At 34.7% G+C, this 14,278-nt stretch overlaps 1 protein-coding gene across 1 annotated transcript in view; it reads left to right on the top strand.

Annotated features, from left to right (window-relative positions):
* Positions 1 to 14,278, top strand: part of WRN (WRN RecQ like helicase) — a 98,170-nt gene that overhangs the window by 72,464 nt on the left and 11,428 nt on the right. The window contains exons 27-31 of the mRNA XM_054720061.1: positions 1,984 to 2,059; positions 2,296 to 2,408; positions 4,346 to 4,460; positions 9,581 to 9,712; positions 11,927 to 12,089. Of these exons, the coding sequence (XP_054576036.1) occupies positions 1,984 to 2,059; positions 2,296 to 2,408; positions 4,346 to 4,460; positions 9,581 to 9,712; positions 11,927 to 12,089 (599 nt within the window). The remainder of the gene's footprint in view (positions 1 to 1,983; positions 2,060 to 2,295; positions 2,409 to 4,345; positions 4,461 to 9,580; positions 9,713 to 11,926; positions 12,090 to 14,278) is intronic.

Genomic DNA, 14,278 nt, shown 5'->3' with positions numbered 1-14,278 from the left:
ATATATATATATATGTGTGTGTGTGTATATATATATATATATATATATATATATATATAAATTGACAGTATTACAGATATTTCCCATTCCTTCCCCCTTTGCCCCTCTCTGCCCAGCCCTTACCCCCACCTCATGCCTTCACCACACTATTTCACTATGTCCATGTCCAAGAGTTATGTATATAAGTATTATAGTTATCACATGTTTAGCTTTTATGAACTATTTCTTGCTCTCTTCTTTCTTTAATAGCAGTCTTTTTTTGTTTCATGGATACAGTATTTCCACTTACCTCTTTGGTGATATTCATTATAGTTATTTTGAATCTTTCTCCTTTGTACTTGTAATAGCATTCATAGGCAAAATGTTTTTCTTTTTTTAAAAAATATATTTTATTGATTTTTTTACAGAGAGGAAGGGAGAGGGATAGAGAGTTAGAAACATCGATGAGAGAGAAACATCAATCAGCTGCCTCCTGCACACCCGCTATTGGGGATGTGCTCGCAACCAAGGTACATGCCCTTGACTGGAATCGAACCTAGGACCTTTCAGTCCGCAGGCCGACGCTATATCCACTGAGCCAAACCGGTTTCGGCAGCAAAATGTTTTTCATTTAACATTTTCCATGTGTATTTCTGCTTCAGGACATGTTATCCAGAATTTTGCTAGTATATATGATAATTAATTTATTTGTGAAATAATTTAAAATACCATTTTGTAATAGTACATTATTATAAAGATTTCCATAAATGATAAGATGATTGTCAATATAATTATACTAGAAGCCCAATGCACAAAGATTTGTGCAAGAATGGGCCTTCCTTTCCCTGACTGCCTGCTCCGCCTTTCTGCTCCGGCCCCGGAGCCGCCTCTTTCCACTCTGGCCCTGCCTTCCCATTCTGCCCAGAGGCCCTGAGCAGCTGGGGCGGTGCAGAATGCCTGCATCATCACCATGGCGATGACGCAAGCATCCCGCCCCGCCCCCAGCTGCTCAGCGCCTGCTTATGCAAATCAACCCACCATATTTGTTGGGTTAATTTGCATGCACACTCCTGATTGGCTGGTGGGCGTCGTGAAGGTACGGTCAATTTGCATCTTTCTCTTTTATTAGTGTAGATTATTTAAAACACATTTATAATTTTCTTGAGTAACCTGATATTACTGATTTTTTGCACTGCAGTTATCTTTCTTCAGGTTTAAATCTATTTAATTTTAGTGATAGAATTTGAACATTGTGAAAATGAAATCTTCCTTTATATGCAGATTTTGAATTCTTGCTATAGAGAAATTTATAATTCTAAAATAGCAAACATGTTCTTCACTTTCTCCCCCAAAGCAGGAATTTATTTAAATTTGGTGTCTTTCATATAAGTTATTCTATGCAGTTTCATTTTTATAACTTTTCCTCCTTATAATTAATAAATGAGATGTGCTTATAAATATTGATTTTCTATCTAGTTTGCTGCCTAGTACCTTTTATGCCATGTTGTTTGCTGATTGGGTGTTATTTATCCTTTTTTAGGTGTCAAAAGCAAAATTACTTCTTTTGGCTTAGTTTTGTTTGATTTTGAAGAACATTGTGAATAATTTCATTAATCTCATGCTGATGTTCCCCACTATCTAAAGATTAGTAATATCACAGCAAAGAATCATAGATTGTATCCCTTTTGGCTAAAAAAAAAAAAATGTTATCTTCTATATTTTCTTTCAAAGCATGTGGTTGAGAAGGAAGATGTAGCAAATGCTTAAGTACACTAATTTTGTGATGAACTCATATTACAGTTTTAACTTTACCATGGTAATGAATGTATTTGACCCCAGACATTTAAAATCTAAGCTGCCATATAGGTAACAATGCCTTACTGGTATTGGGAAGAATACAAGTTAGCATAAGACTTGGAAATATATTCTTATTTTTGGGTGAAATAAAAAATGAACTTGGAGAAAGAAGAGATTTTATTATTTATTTTCTTTTAAATATTTTAGCATCACGGTGCCATCACCAGTAAAATCTTACAAGTCTTCAGAACCTGTTATTTTGGCTCAAGAGCAGGAGACTCAGGTATGACTTTTGTAAAAAGGCAGGTAGTTTTTGAGAGAATGGTCAGGATTCTATGCATGCTTGAAATTCTGTTGCCATTATTTTAAAAAATTGTTCTTAGTTAAGAGTCTGAGATAGAGTTCAGTTTTTTTTCATCCTAAGGGAAAATGTAATATTTGAAGCTCTTAAAATGAAGGACTAGATTTTTCTAACTATACTTTTTAAAATATTGAGTTGTTTCTTTGTTCTTTGTTTAGACTGTATTATATGTCAAATTGCTAGAAGCTAGGCAGAAACTTGCCAATAAGTTGGATATTCCTCCAGCGATCCTGGCAACAAATAAGATACTGTTGGATATAGCCAAAATGAGGTAAACTATTTGTTTATGTTCCAACTTAATTTTCTTCTAACATAATAGGTTTGTAAAACATATCTTAAATGATAATGACTATGGCTCCAACTGTCACATCTGTTGGATTTGATATCTGTCATATCTGTTGGTGACTTCCAAATCCTCCATGCTGCAACCAATGATCTCTTCTCTGAGCTTTAGGCAATGAATGAAAACCAACTGTCTCCAGCAATCAGATCCAGTACATAATGTGTCATAATCCACAAACACTCCTTACCTGGATTTCATTCAAATACCAAAACTCTTCTTTCTGAATTCCTTGTTTTTGTTAGATCATGATGTTCCCAATCACGCATGTTTAAAACCTATGATATTATTTTCACTCCTCTAACCTATGTCCCCTTACTTTTATCTAAAGTTTCTAGACTTTTTTATTAAATGTTTCTGATATGTCTGCCTCTGCCTTCTTCCCTTGTTTTAGTATCACCATGTTTGTTCGGACCATAACCGTTGGCCTATTGCAAAAGCCTTTTAACTAGTTACTCTTCCCTCAGCCTCTCTCTTTCTGTTTCATCTGATATATGACTACCAAATTAACCTTTATCATGTGTACTTCTGCTTAACTAGATTCCCACTATGTTAATTTCTTTAGCTTACAATTCAAGGCCCTCCATGTATGAACTTAAACCTACTTTTCCATCTGAGTCACAGAATTTTAAATGGTTTATCCTATTTAGGGTTTTTACCATTTGTTGAAGACCCCTTTTCAACCTCCATATACTTACAACGGTGCTTCTCCCTTGTAGTTTCCTTGATTCCCCAAAACTCCTGTTAGGAAATTCTTCAAAATCTGGCTTTGTTATTATTTTCTCTATGAAGTTTTCCATGTTTGTATCAGCAAAGTAATGCCTGTCTTTGGAATTCATAAAGAACTTCTAAATATAAATTTTAAAGATGCTTCTACAGCACTTATCACACAATGCTTTATTTTTTTTGTTATTAGTGACATACATATGTTATATCATCTAGATTTTAACCTCTGTGAATAACAATAATATGTTCCTCATCTTTTTGTATCTTTCAAAGCACCTAGCACTATGTTTACTAAACACTATGTGGTTAATAAGTATTTAGAAGAAATTATTTCCAAAGAATAGTTACTTAATAATTTTGCCTCTTATGCCTCCTTTTAAAAAATTGTTGTTACATAATAGTCATGGGGATGTAAACTATAACCTAGGGAATAAAGTCAATAATATTTGTTAACTATGTATGGTGTCAGATGGGTACTAGATTTATCAGAGTGATCACTTTTTAGGTTACATAAATGTCTAATCACTATGTGGTACTCCTGAAACTAGTATAATAATGTATGTCAACTGTAATTGAAAAATAAAAATTTATTTTGAAAATTGTTTATGTCCCTAAATTTCATCCATGAGATGTTTCATTAGTGTAGAATTTTCTAATATTACATAGTACTTGTATTTTATAGTAAGTATTTCATTAAAAATAAATAATCACAGCCCACCTTATAATATGCAATGAAAATATTTGATATCATTAGATTGGAATATTTTTAGAAAGAAGACATTATACATTCTCTTGGATATTGGATAAGAAATATTGAGATAAAAGACTAAAGTAGTTTGGTTTATTGTTACAAGTAAACACTTTATAAGTACTGCATGAGATTTTCTGAATTTCTTAGCCTCTTAGTTGTCTTCAGTTAGTACCTCATAGTTTCTCTTTTCATATCTATAAAAATAATGATAAGATCAGTAATAGAGTAGAACATAATGATAATAGCCTATTTACCAATTAGTACTGTGTTTTTGTGGTAATGGTGGTGCTGGAGCTTTTATTCATAAATTACTAAAACAGCTAAATATCAGCTATGTTGCTAGAATATAATGTTTCAGTGATTTATTGACTTAAGTTTTTTTAAATGACAGACCTACTACAGTTGAAAATGTGAAAAGGATCAATGGAGTTTCTGAAGGCAAAGCTACTATGTTGGCCCCTCTATTGGAAGTCATCAAACAGTTCTGTCAAATAAATAGCGTTCAGGTAAAATACTGTGGTGTAAGGAGTTCTGAGAGAATAAATATTTTTGACAATTTCAAAAACACTTAAAATGCAACATTTTCTCGCTTTATTTTCATTTCCACACCAGATACGTAGAAAATGAATTCAGATTGTTTCTACAGTAAATTAGTTAATAAGAACATGTTAGTTACCTGATTTTTAAGATGATACTGAAGTAGTTGTCCAGGCTATTTATGTCTTTCTGTTTTGTTGGAAAGTATTTTTTTTTAATTTGAGTAAGTACTGTGTTTTAGGTTGATAAATTATTTTACCTTCAAGTATGGATATAAATTAAAGCTGTAAAGTTATCCTTATTATCAGTTGGTAAGGGGTTCAGCCACTTTGTTTTTTTTTTTTAATTTTTATTTTATTTTCCATCACTATGCCCTCTTTCACTTCCACTCATCTCCCTCCCACCCCCCACCCCCATTGTCCATGACCATGAGTTCTCTCTCTCTCTCTCTCTCTTTTTTTTTTTTTTTTGCTCAGTCCCTTCACACATCCTCGCCCAGTCTGTCTGCTTTCTTTCTATGAGTCTGTCTGTATTTTGCTTGGTAGTTCAGTTTGTTTATTCATTTCCACATATGGGTGAAGTCATATGGTACTTGTCTTTCTCTGACTATTTTTCTTATTGTTTATTGTATTCCCTAATTACCCTCCCATGCCAGTCATGCTGTCCTTTGAAACTAAGTAGGTTTCATGGTATTTTGTCCATCGTAATAGTGCTTTCTTTGTATCCTTTTATTTATTCTTGCTCCACCACGTATGACCATTTTCACAGGCTTGTTGGGGTTTCTTCTTAAACTCCATATGTGACTCTAGTGACTGGATCCCACTTTAGAAATAATTCTCTAACTATAAGCAGAAACTCTTCTGCTTTTTGTATGTAACATACCCCTCTTTTAATATAGTATATCTTTGGTAACTTTAAATTTTCTTTTAATATCCTATATAATAAAAGTGTAGTATGCAAATTGTCCCCTCGACTGGGAGTTCATCTGGGAGATCGACCAGGTGGTGGGGCTGGCCCGGGGAAGGGAGGGAGGCCCCAGCTGATGGCGGTGGCAGGTAGCTAGGGGGAGGGAGGAAGTACCCGGCTGGCAGCATGAATTTTGTGCACTGGGCCTACCAGTGCATGAATTTTGTGCACTGGGCCTCTAGTGCTTATGTAAGACATCACGTGAAAATTTCTTATATTTCATATTGGATTTTTTTTAACAATTTGATTTTAAAAAAAAGCTATACCAGTAGTAACTGAATACATTTTTTTCTTTTTGGACACTTGACAGTAGGATCTTCTTCATGAATTAGTGGTTTGATTTAATAATGAGAGAATTACCCTCCTCAGACCTCCTCAAGAGTAAATTAAAGTAGGGTAAAAATATCAACGCTCCAAAGGATAGGTATGAAAATTTTGAACCTTCTGGATAGAGAAAATGACTGTTAATTTTTGGTGGTTAGGAATTATGCGTGCACTGTTGTAAAAATTTTAACCATTTACCAAAGAAATAAATTAATAAACTTTAGTGCTTATTAAGCCAGCTTTGTTATTCACTACTTTCATTAAGCTTTAACATATTTACTTAAAATTTTGAAGTAAAACTTAAGTACGTCATAATACAAGTCAAAAGTTATAAATATGAGGACATGGGTATTAAACCCATTAAGATGGCCATTTAAGAAAAAGAAGTTAAAATCACTTTGTAGAAATACATTTTATGAGAATTATAATGTTTTAAAAATGTCTAGCTCCTCCAAAGATGAATTCATAGTTGGCAGCTACTTAAAAAATCCTAAAAAGAGACAACTACTTTTTTTTAACTATACATAAAAAGTAGATTGAAACTGCATACTATAGTCATAATGATACCTGTAACAAACTAATTAAAAAAGTTAAAGATCCTAGTCCCTTGTTGAATAATGTTGGAATCATTTTGATAAGGTTATTTATCTTTGTGGTTCATTATATTACCTATAGATACATGAGGAAATATATTTATGAGCTTTTATTTGGGAAAAATGTAATTTTTGTATCCATATCCTATCATTTAGGAATTTTAATTAAAAATTATAGTAGTTGAATATTGGTTTATTCCATGGTGAAAAATAGAAATGTTTGTTTGATCTTTTCATCTATATGACATCATCATATATATGGTGCCTAATTTTAGAATTTGAATTATCTGACCTAAGGCAAAAAAATGTGTTTTCCAAATCTTTTTGGCATTTTACTTTGCATATTTCAGAAGAATATCAGGGCTGTATTCTCACATTAACACAAAGGATAATTCCGATCAAATAAGCCTAGGGGTATTCATTTGGTGTTCTGAACATATAATACACCTAAATAAAACAGGCAGGTGTTACATATTTCTGTTTCTATTTTAAAGCTTCAGAATAGCTGTGTATAGCAGATTTTAGAAAACATGTATCAAGACAGATTACATATTTTCTGGGGAAGCCTAGCTGGCTGTCCACACTGTGGCATTTGCCATGATCTAGGCGAGGGTTTCAGTCCTCATTCATGCAATCTTAAAAGTCTAATGTCTTGTCACAAAATAGTTGTGTTTTGGGGAGTATATTTGCATTATTCTTCTTTGTGAACTTGGTTTTATGTGTAAATACTAGAGGTCCAGTGCACGAATTTGTGCATGGGTGGGGTCCCTTGGCCTGGCTGGTGATTGGGTCCAATCGGGGCTATGGGAGGTTGGCTAGGGGGAGGGGCTGTGGAAGGTTGGCTGTGGGAACATACTGATCACCAGGGGGCAGTTCCTGCATTGAGCGTCTGCCCCCTAGTGGTCAGTGTACATCATAGTGATCGGTCAACCAGTTGTTCAGTTGTTCGGTCACTTAGGCTTTTATATATATAGATAAATGTATATATTAGAATGCAAATTCACTGATTTATAGTGAGAAATACAACTGGAAAATTTCACTTGACCCAACGGGTGTGCTCCCTTCTTTAGAAGCTGCCTTATTTGAAGTTGTTTAGCGAGCCTGGAATCTAACAAGGGAAACTCTGAGAGTGTCTTAAATAGTCTCTCAGCAGCCAAGGCAGGACGAGGCATTCTTACACACTTCTTGCCAAAGGAACTTTAATATTCAAATCTAGTTAGCCAAGGCTGCTTCTCATCTGAACAGCACTTGGATAGGCATTGCCTACTTTTGTTTTTCTGCCTTTCCTACTTACGTTTTCATAATTGATCTCTGTTCACATAATCTTTTTTTTTTTTCACTTTCCCATCTCATAGACTGTATTTTCCCTGATGTGCTAGAGTCTTTGAATGTACACAGCATACATTTTTTTAAAATATATTTTATTGATTTTTTACAGAGAGGAAGAGAGAGGGATAGAGAGTTAGAAACATCGATGAGAGAGAAACATTGATCAGCTGCCTCCTGCACACCCCCTACTGGGGATGTGCCTGCAACCAAGGTACATGCCCTTGACCGGAATCGAACCTGGGACCCTTGAGTCCGCAGGCCGACGCTCTATCCACTGAGCCAAACCGGTTTTGGCAAACACATAATCTTTTATATTGAGCATGATTTGATTAGATTTTTTGCATATTAGAATCACATTCTAGCCCTATCTTCTTGAGATTATTACTCTTGTATTAATTTGCTGATGTTCCCAAATACGTTTAGTCACACATTTACAGATGGTAGCATGATTTTGTTCCATATATCTTAACATCTTTATGTATTTGCCAGTATAACTCCCAGTGATCACATTTCTAAGACCTTCGTATAGGGTGTCCCATGGTTGCCTGCAAGTGGAGACTACCCTGTAATCCTGAAGAATCTGGCTAATGGAGTTTGATTTCAGTCATTTCTAGAAACTTATGGCCAATTCTGACTGTGTTAAGGTCTCAGATGGAAACACTTTAATTTCATTTAGTGAAATATGTAATATGTCCTTTGAAAGCCTAGTGGTGCCTGGAAACAACCCGGACCTTAGGTCTTAGGGTGTTGTCTGGCTTCTCTGTTCTCCAAGCTGCAGTTGTCCCAGGTATCTGTGAACTAATCTGCAGACTCCCTTTTTGTTTAGGATAACAAGGGACTAGTGTGGGTTACAGTAAGCCAAGTTCTGTTGGATTTAATTATTTTAATTTAGTATTGGTTCTTACGTTTTGGAAGGTAAAGTTGGCATTTTGGAGGAAAACTATTGGTATATCGATGTTAATCCTATATCATCTACTAATTCTATCATAACTATTACTTGGCTTTTACTTTCTTCAGGCTTTAAAAAAATCCTAGTATTTCTTCATTAATTTTATTTTTTTAACCCTTTCTCCCTTTTTTCTTTTAAATGTCTTAATGAATCATATTTAAGAATTTACATAATGCTTCAAGAGCCACAGTTTATATGTATTTTTTTTAACTATATGTACTGTATGCAGTTAATGAGAAATTTTCTTTAAGATATGTTAGCATGGCATGCACGCCCTAACTGGTTTGGCTCGGTGGATAGAGCATTGGCCTGTGGACTGAAAGGTCCCAGGTTCGAGTCTGGTCAAGCGCATGTACATTGGTTGCGGGCACATCCCCAGTAGGAGGTGTGCAGGAGACAGCTGATTAATGTTTCTCTCCCATCGATGTTTCTAACTCTCTATCCCTCTCCCTTCCTCTCTGTAAAAAATCAATAAAATATATATATATTTTTAAAAGATATGTTAGCAGATTTTGTGGTTATAGTTTCTAAATTTGAATATTAATTATTTTTATTTATTCATTTAACATTCACTTCCAGGGGGCTTGGGAACTTAATATTTAAAGGCAGAATGGTCCTCATTATAGTTCATTTTTTCTTTCCTCTTATTGGCTAAAGGAAAGACTAGGAATTTCTAGTTCTACAGCCATTTTTATTATTACAAATATTTGATTCCCTCTAGCTTTATTTTTCCTTTTAAAATTAATAAGTAAAAAATAACACCAAACACCTTTTTGAGCTCCTCATAAAAAGGGAATTTTTTGCTGTTCTTTGTAGGTTTTATTTATGTTATTTTTACCCCCTAAACCCTACTGATCATATTGATATTCTTTCTGTCATCATTTTGATATTATTATTCACCATTTGTGCTACTTTTAAACTTTTGTAGACAGATCTCTTTTCAAGTACAAATCCTCAAGAAGAACAGAGGAAAAGCCTGGTGGCAAAAGACAAACAATGCTCCCTCCCACCTTCTACGGCTATCACGTATTCTTTATTCCAGGAAAAGAAGATGTCTCTGGTAAGTATTACATTCATGTTAGAGGGAGTTTATAAATTTATCTAAACATGTTTTATCAGCTTTTCAGTATTAAAGTTGTGACGGAGTAATTTTTTCTAATCCTATAATATTTTACATTGTTTCATTTTGTATTTAATTTTAGAAAAGAATGTCATTTTCTTTTTCTGTTAAGCCTACCTCTGTCAATTGACTAAAAACAGCAAGTATAGGTTGACCATGATTATCTTATAGCGATTATATCTGAGGTACTGATAAACACATTTATAGCTCATTAGAGCAGCCATATTGCAAGACTGTTTTTTAAAAATTGGATTAATAGTTTAGAAACTATCAGCTATATGTATTGATAACAAATAACCTCCAAGATACATTAAGTTAAAAAAAAGGAATATGCAGAGCAATGTGAAAAACAAACATATAAATATGTACGTACTTGTATATTCACCAAACTTGCTGTTCACTCTATATCCTTTAGTTCTGTTCTATTTTTTAACCAAGCCTGATGCTCTTTGAAAAAAAGCTACTGTGAAAAATAGACACACTTAATGTGTCCTCACTGTTCTGGCATAAATCCTTAAGACTATTGAGTATTTTTTTAATAAATGGTGTGGGCAAAAGTAGGCTTATGGTTGTGAGTACATGAAACAGAGTTTATTCTTGTATTATTATATATTAATTATTGTATTATTTTCCATATGAGTGTCTATAAACCTACTTTTGCCTCATTCTGTACAAAATAGAGAGTTTATCTTAGTGGAATAAAGATAGAATGAGGCTTCCAGCTAAGTTTTACTAATTTGAATTCCTATTCTCTCTGACCATAAATTGATTGGTCCAATGCCTGGTTTTCCTCTTCTGTGTCTTCATCCACTAGGCCACATTACACACTTTTTATTCCGGTTAAGGTCTAATATAAATAAGAATAAATAATTCATAGCTTGTCTTAATTACTTAATAGATGTTCGAATTTGATAGTCAGGTTCCTTAATTAAAAGTACAGGATCCATTACACAAGAAGCCAAATAATTCCAGTGTACTATTTTTGAAACACATTACATGATAAATAGAAATTAAAGTTCTGCCTCTTAAATAGTAACTTAAATGTACATGTTAAATATATTTATATTACATAATTTGACCATATATGCGTGATATAACTGAATATAGTTTCTAAGAAAATTTGGTATAGCCTTCAAATTTTCTGAATAAAGTGCATGCTAATACTCATCCATGATATGAGGTTTTATGTTTCATATTATATATTCATGATTAAAAATGTGAAGAGTAGCATATCTTCATTTATGTCTTTTGCTGTTATTTGATTGTATATTATTGTGTAATATCATGGTGTAATTATCTCTACCTCCCAGGAGTCTAAGACGGTCTTGCCAGTTAACTACAAAATTAAACATGCCTAAGGACTAATTAATCAGGAGCAATATTGCAATTAGTTTTAGGTAATTTGATGCCTGGTATCAAGTAACCGTGATATGCACACATGGTTACACTGTCTAGTAGAAAAGGGTAGACATTTAATGAAAGTAATTTAAAACCTACCTTTGAAGGATGAAATTATTGCTTTAAAGGCTCTTTTTCTATGAAAGTGTCAACATTTACACAAAATCCAATCCAAATTCAGACTTTCAGGTTGTATTAAAAGAGAGTATTATGAATTAATTTAGACCCAAGTGACTAAACTCTTGGAGTGTTTAAAAGAATATTCTATCTAATACATAATCTTAAATGAATTTGGAGATACAGTTGTGTAAAAGCTACAGAAATATATAACAGTATCCTCAATTTTAACACAATTGTTTAATTCAGTTCTAGGCACATGATATATTATTTCAAGTATTAGAACATTAGATTACAGTTTACTATATTTTCAATGGTTGTGGCAGCTTTTAGACTTAACATAGTGCTCTCTGCCACTAATAGGTTTTAAAGTGAATAATTACGGAGAGATGAGGATTGATTTCTTAGCTAATGCTGGATGATTATGTTGTCTTCAGTATAATAATTGTAGAAAGTAGAATCTGTGGAGTTCTCTAATGTAGGTAGTTTTAAAGAAATTGATTATTATAAAGTGAAGGTTGAGTACATTGTTTATTTCTCAGTGAACATTTATTACCCAAAGGTTTTGGACATTTTGTTTTCATACAGTACAGTGAAACTTGAAAAAACTGACTGGTTGTTTTGCTGCTGTTTCTCTAGAAGAGTGTAGCTGAGAACAGGATTCTGCCTCTCGCAGCAGTTGGCATACACTTATCCCAAGCGGTGAAAGCTGGCTACCCAGTCGATATGGAGCGAGCAGGCCTGACTCCAGAGGTTCAGAAGATTATTACTGATGTTATCCGAAACCCTCCCATCAACTCAGGTGATAACCACCACCCTGGTCTGCAGCCTTAATGACTTGAGTCATCGAACCCAGATGAAGTAAACAAGCAATCCACTAATATTTTTCAGTTTAGCATCAACCCTTCATGCTACTATGAAAGTTTTACTTTTGTAAGGTTTTTTATTGTGTTAGAAAAACAGTCTTCTCATTATTGCTCAGAGGAAAGCCTGAGTCAGAGAAATTCATGTTTTCCTTTTCAGCTTCAGATGACAACATACACACCAATCCTGAAATGGTGCACTTTCATTCTTTCCTGATTTCTACCTCATCACTTGGGGGGAAAAATACCCAGTTTTTTCTATATTCATTCCCCAAATCTTACTCCCAGTTTTTCCCTAAATCTTTCTGTTTCCTTGTCATTGGTTTCACTTAAGTAGCCGTTCTAATCATTACAGTCGGTGGGATCTTGAAGGATGGACCAAGTTCGCTAGGCCTTTGTAGGGGGGTTTCCTCTTCTCACTTTGCTGCAGAACCTCAACTGTGCTCACTCTGCTTGCCCTGCAGACGTTTTTAAATAGGATGAGGTACATTAGAGGATTTTTCCCTCCTAAATGTACAAATATAAACTGGTGTGTTAATAACTCAATAAATCTGATAAATTTATTCAGACTGTTAGGACAGAGCAGTGGGCATATGGCTGCCGTGCAAATAATTTTTTATTATCTCAAATTCTTTCCCACTTGGGAATAACTATACAATCCCCCCCCCCCCCCCAACATTTGGAAAAGAGAGGGGTAAGATCATCCTTTAAAAGCACAATCAGCCGAAACCGGTTTGGCTTAGTGGATAGAGTGTCGGACTACGGACTCAAGGGTCCCGGGTTCGATTCCGGTCAAGGGCATGTACCTTGGTTTCGGGCACATCCCCAGTGGGGGGTGTGCAAGAGGCAGTTGATCGATGTTTCTAACTCTCTATCCCTCTCTCTTCCTCTCTGTAAAAAATCAATAAAATATATTAAAAAAAATAGCACAATCAATATTAAATTGATCAGAACAAAGACATTCAAGTCCCCTTAAAAGGCAGTATTAATTCTAGGCTGAGCAAGACTTGACTGAAGGTCTAAGAAAGAACACCTTGGCCAACTGTGGAAGCATAGGGAAAGGAGAGACACAGGCAGGTTTGGGCAGTGTCATCCAAGTAAAATCCAGGGAACTAAAGTTTTTCTTTTTTACTATTACACTAAACTTGTGCTGCCAACTATTTAAAAGAAAAAAATATGCAATTTCTAATCCTGGCAATGAGACTTCAAGTGTATTAAGGGCCTCTCTCTCAGGACTCAGAGAAATGAGTGTCTTTGATGAGCTATTGGAATAGGCAGATTTTTCCTGTTGACAATCATGTTTGCAATCATTTAGCTGCCTTCCTTAAATCCTAGGACAGTGGTCGGCAAACAGCAGCTCGTGAGCCACATGCGGCTCTTTGGCCCCTTGAGTGTTCTAACGCCACTTCTTCAAAATATACTCGCCCAGGCCGAAAACTGACTTCTGCGCATGGGCCACGAAGTTTCAATCTCACGGTACTTTGTGGAAGAGCCACACTCAAGGGGCCAAAGAGCCGCATGTGGCTCACAAGCCACGGTTTGCCGACCACTGGGAAGAGCAAAGGCTCCTGTAATAGCTGATCTGATTCAGGTCTTGGCTCCACCATTTCAGAGCTATGGTACTTTGGGCAAATTACCCAATCTCCCCAAGCCTCAGTTTCCTCCTCTCAAACAGGGAGGGAGAATATGCCTTTGTTACAGAGTGGTGAGAAATAGTTAGATACTGCCCAGAATGCTCTGGCACTTGGTAAGTAGTTTGCCCTCTGGATCCTCTGGTTTATACCCATGGATTCAACTAACTGGATCGAAAATATTTGGAAAAAAAAAAATTCCAGAAAGTTGATTTGTAAACAATACAGTATACTAACTATTTGCATAGCATTTACATTGTATTAGGTATTATAAGCAGTAATGGGGAATATCATGATGAAGAAATAGATGGCAAGATTTGGTGGCTTCTTAAATATACCCTTTGTGATTACTTTAATTATTACTTTGTAATTACTCTATTATTTTAGAAGCTAATTTAAAAAATATGAAGTTAATAGGTATACCAGAAGGGAAGTTTCAAAACTATGGACAGGGGAAAATGGGAGATTTAAGATTCTATTATTCAGTGAAGTTTTGG

The sequence above is a fragment of the Eptesicus fuscus genome, chromosome 8 (assembly GCF_027574615.1).
Source record: "Eptesicus fuscus isolate TK198812 chromosome 8, DD_ASM_mEF_20220401, whole genome shotgun sequence".
Lineage (NCBI taxonomy): Eukaryota > Metazoa > Chordata > Mammalia > Chiroptera > Vespertilionidae > Eptesicus > Eptesicus fuscus.
The sequence above is the reverse complement of the archived record's forward strand: the minus strand, read 5'-3'. Positions and strand labels throughout refer to the sequence as shown.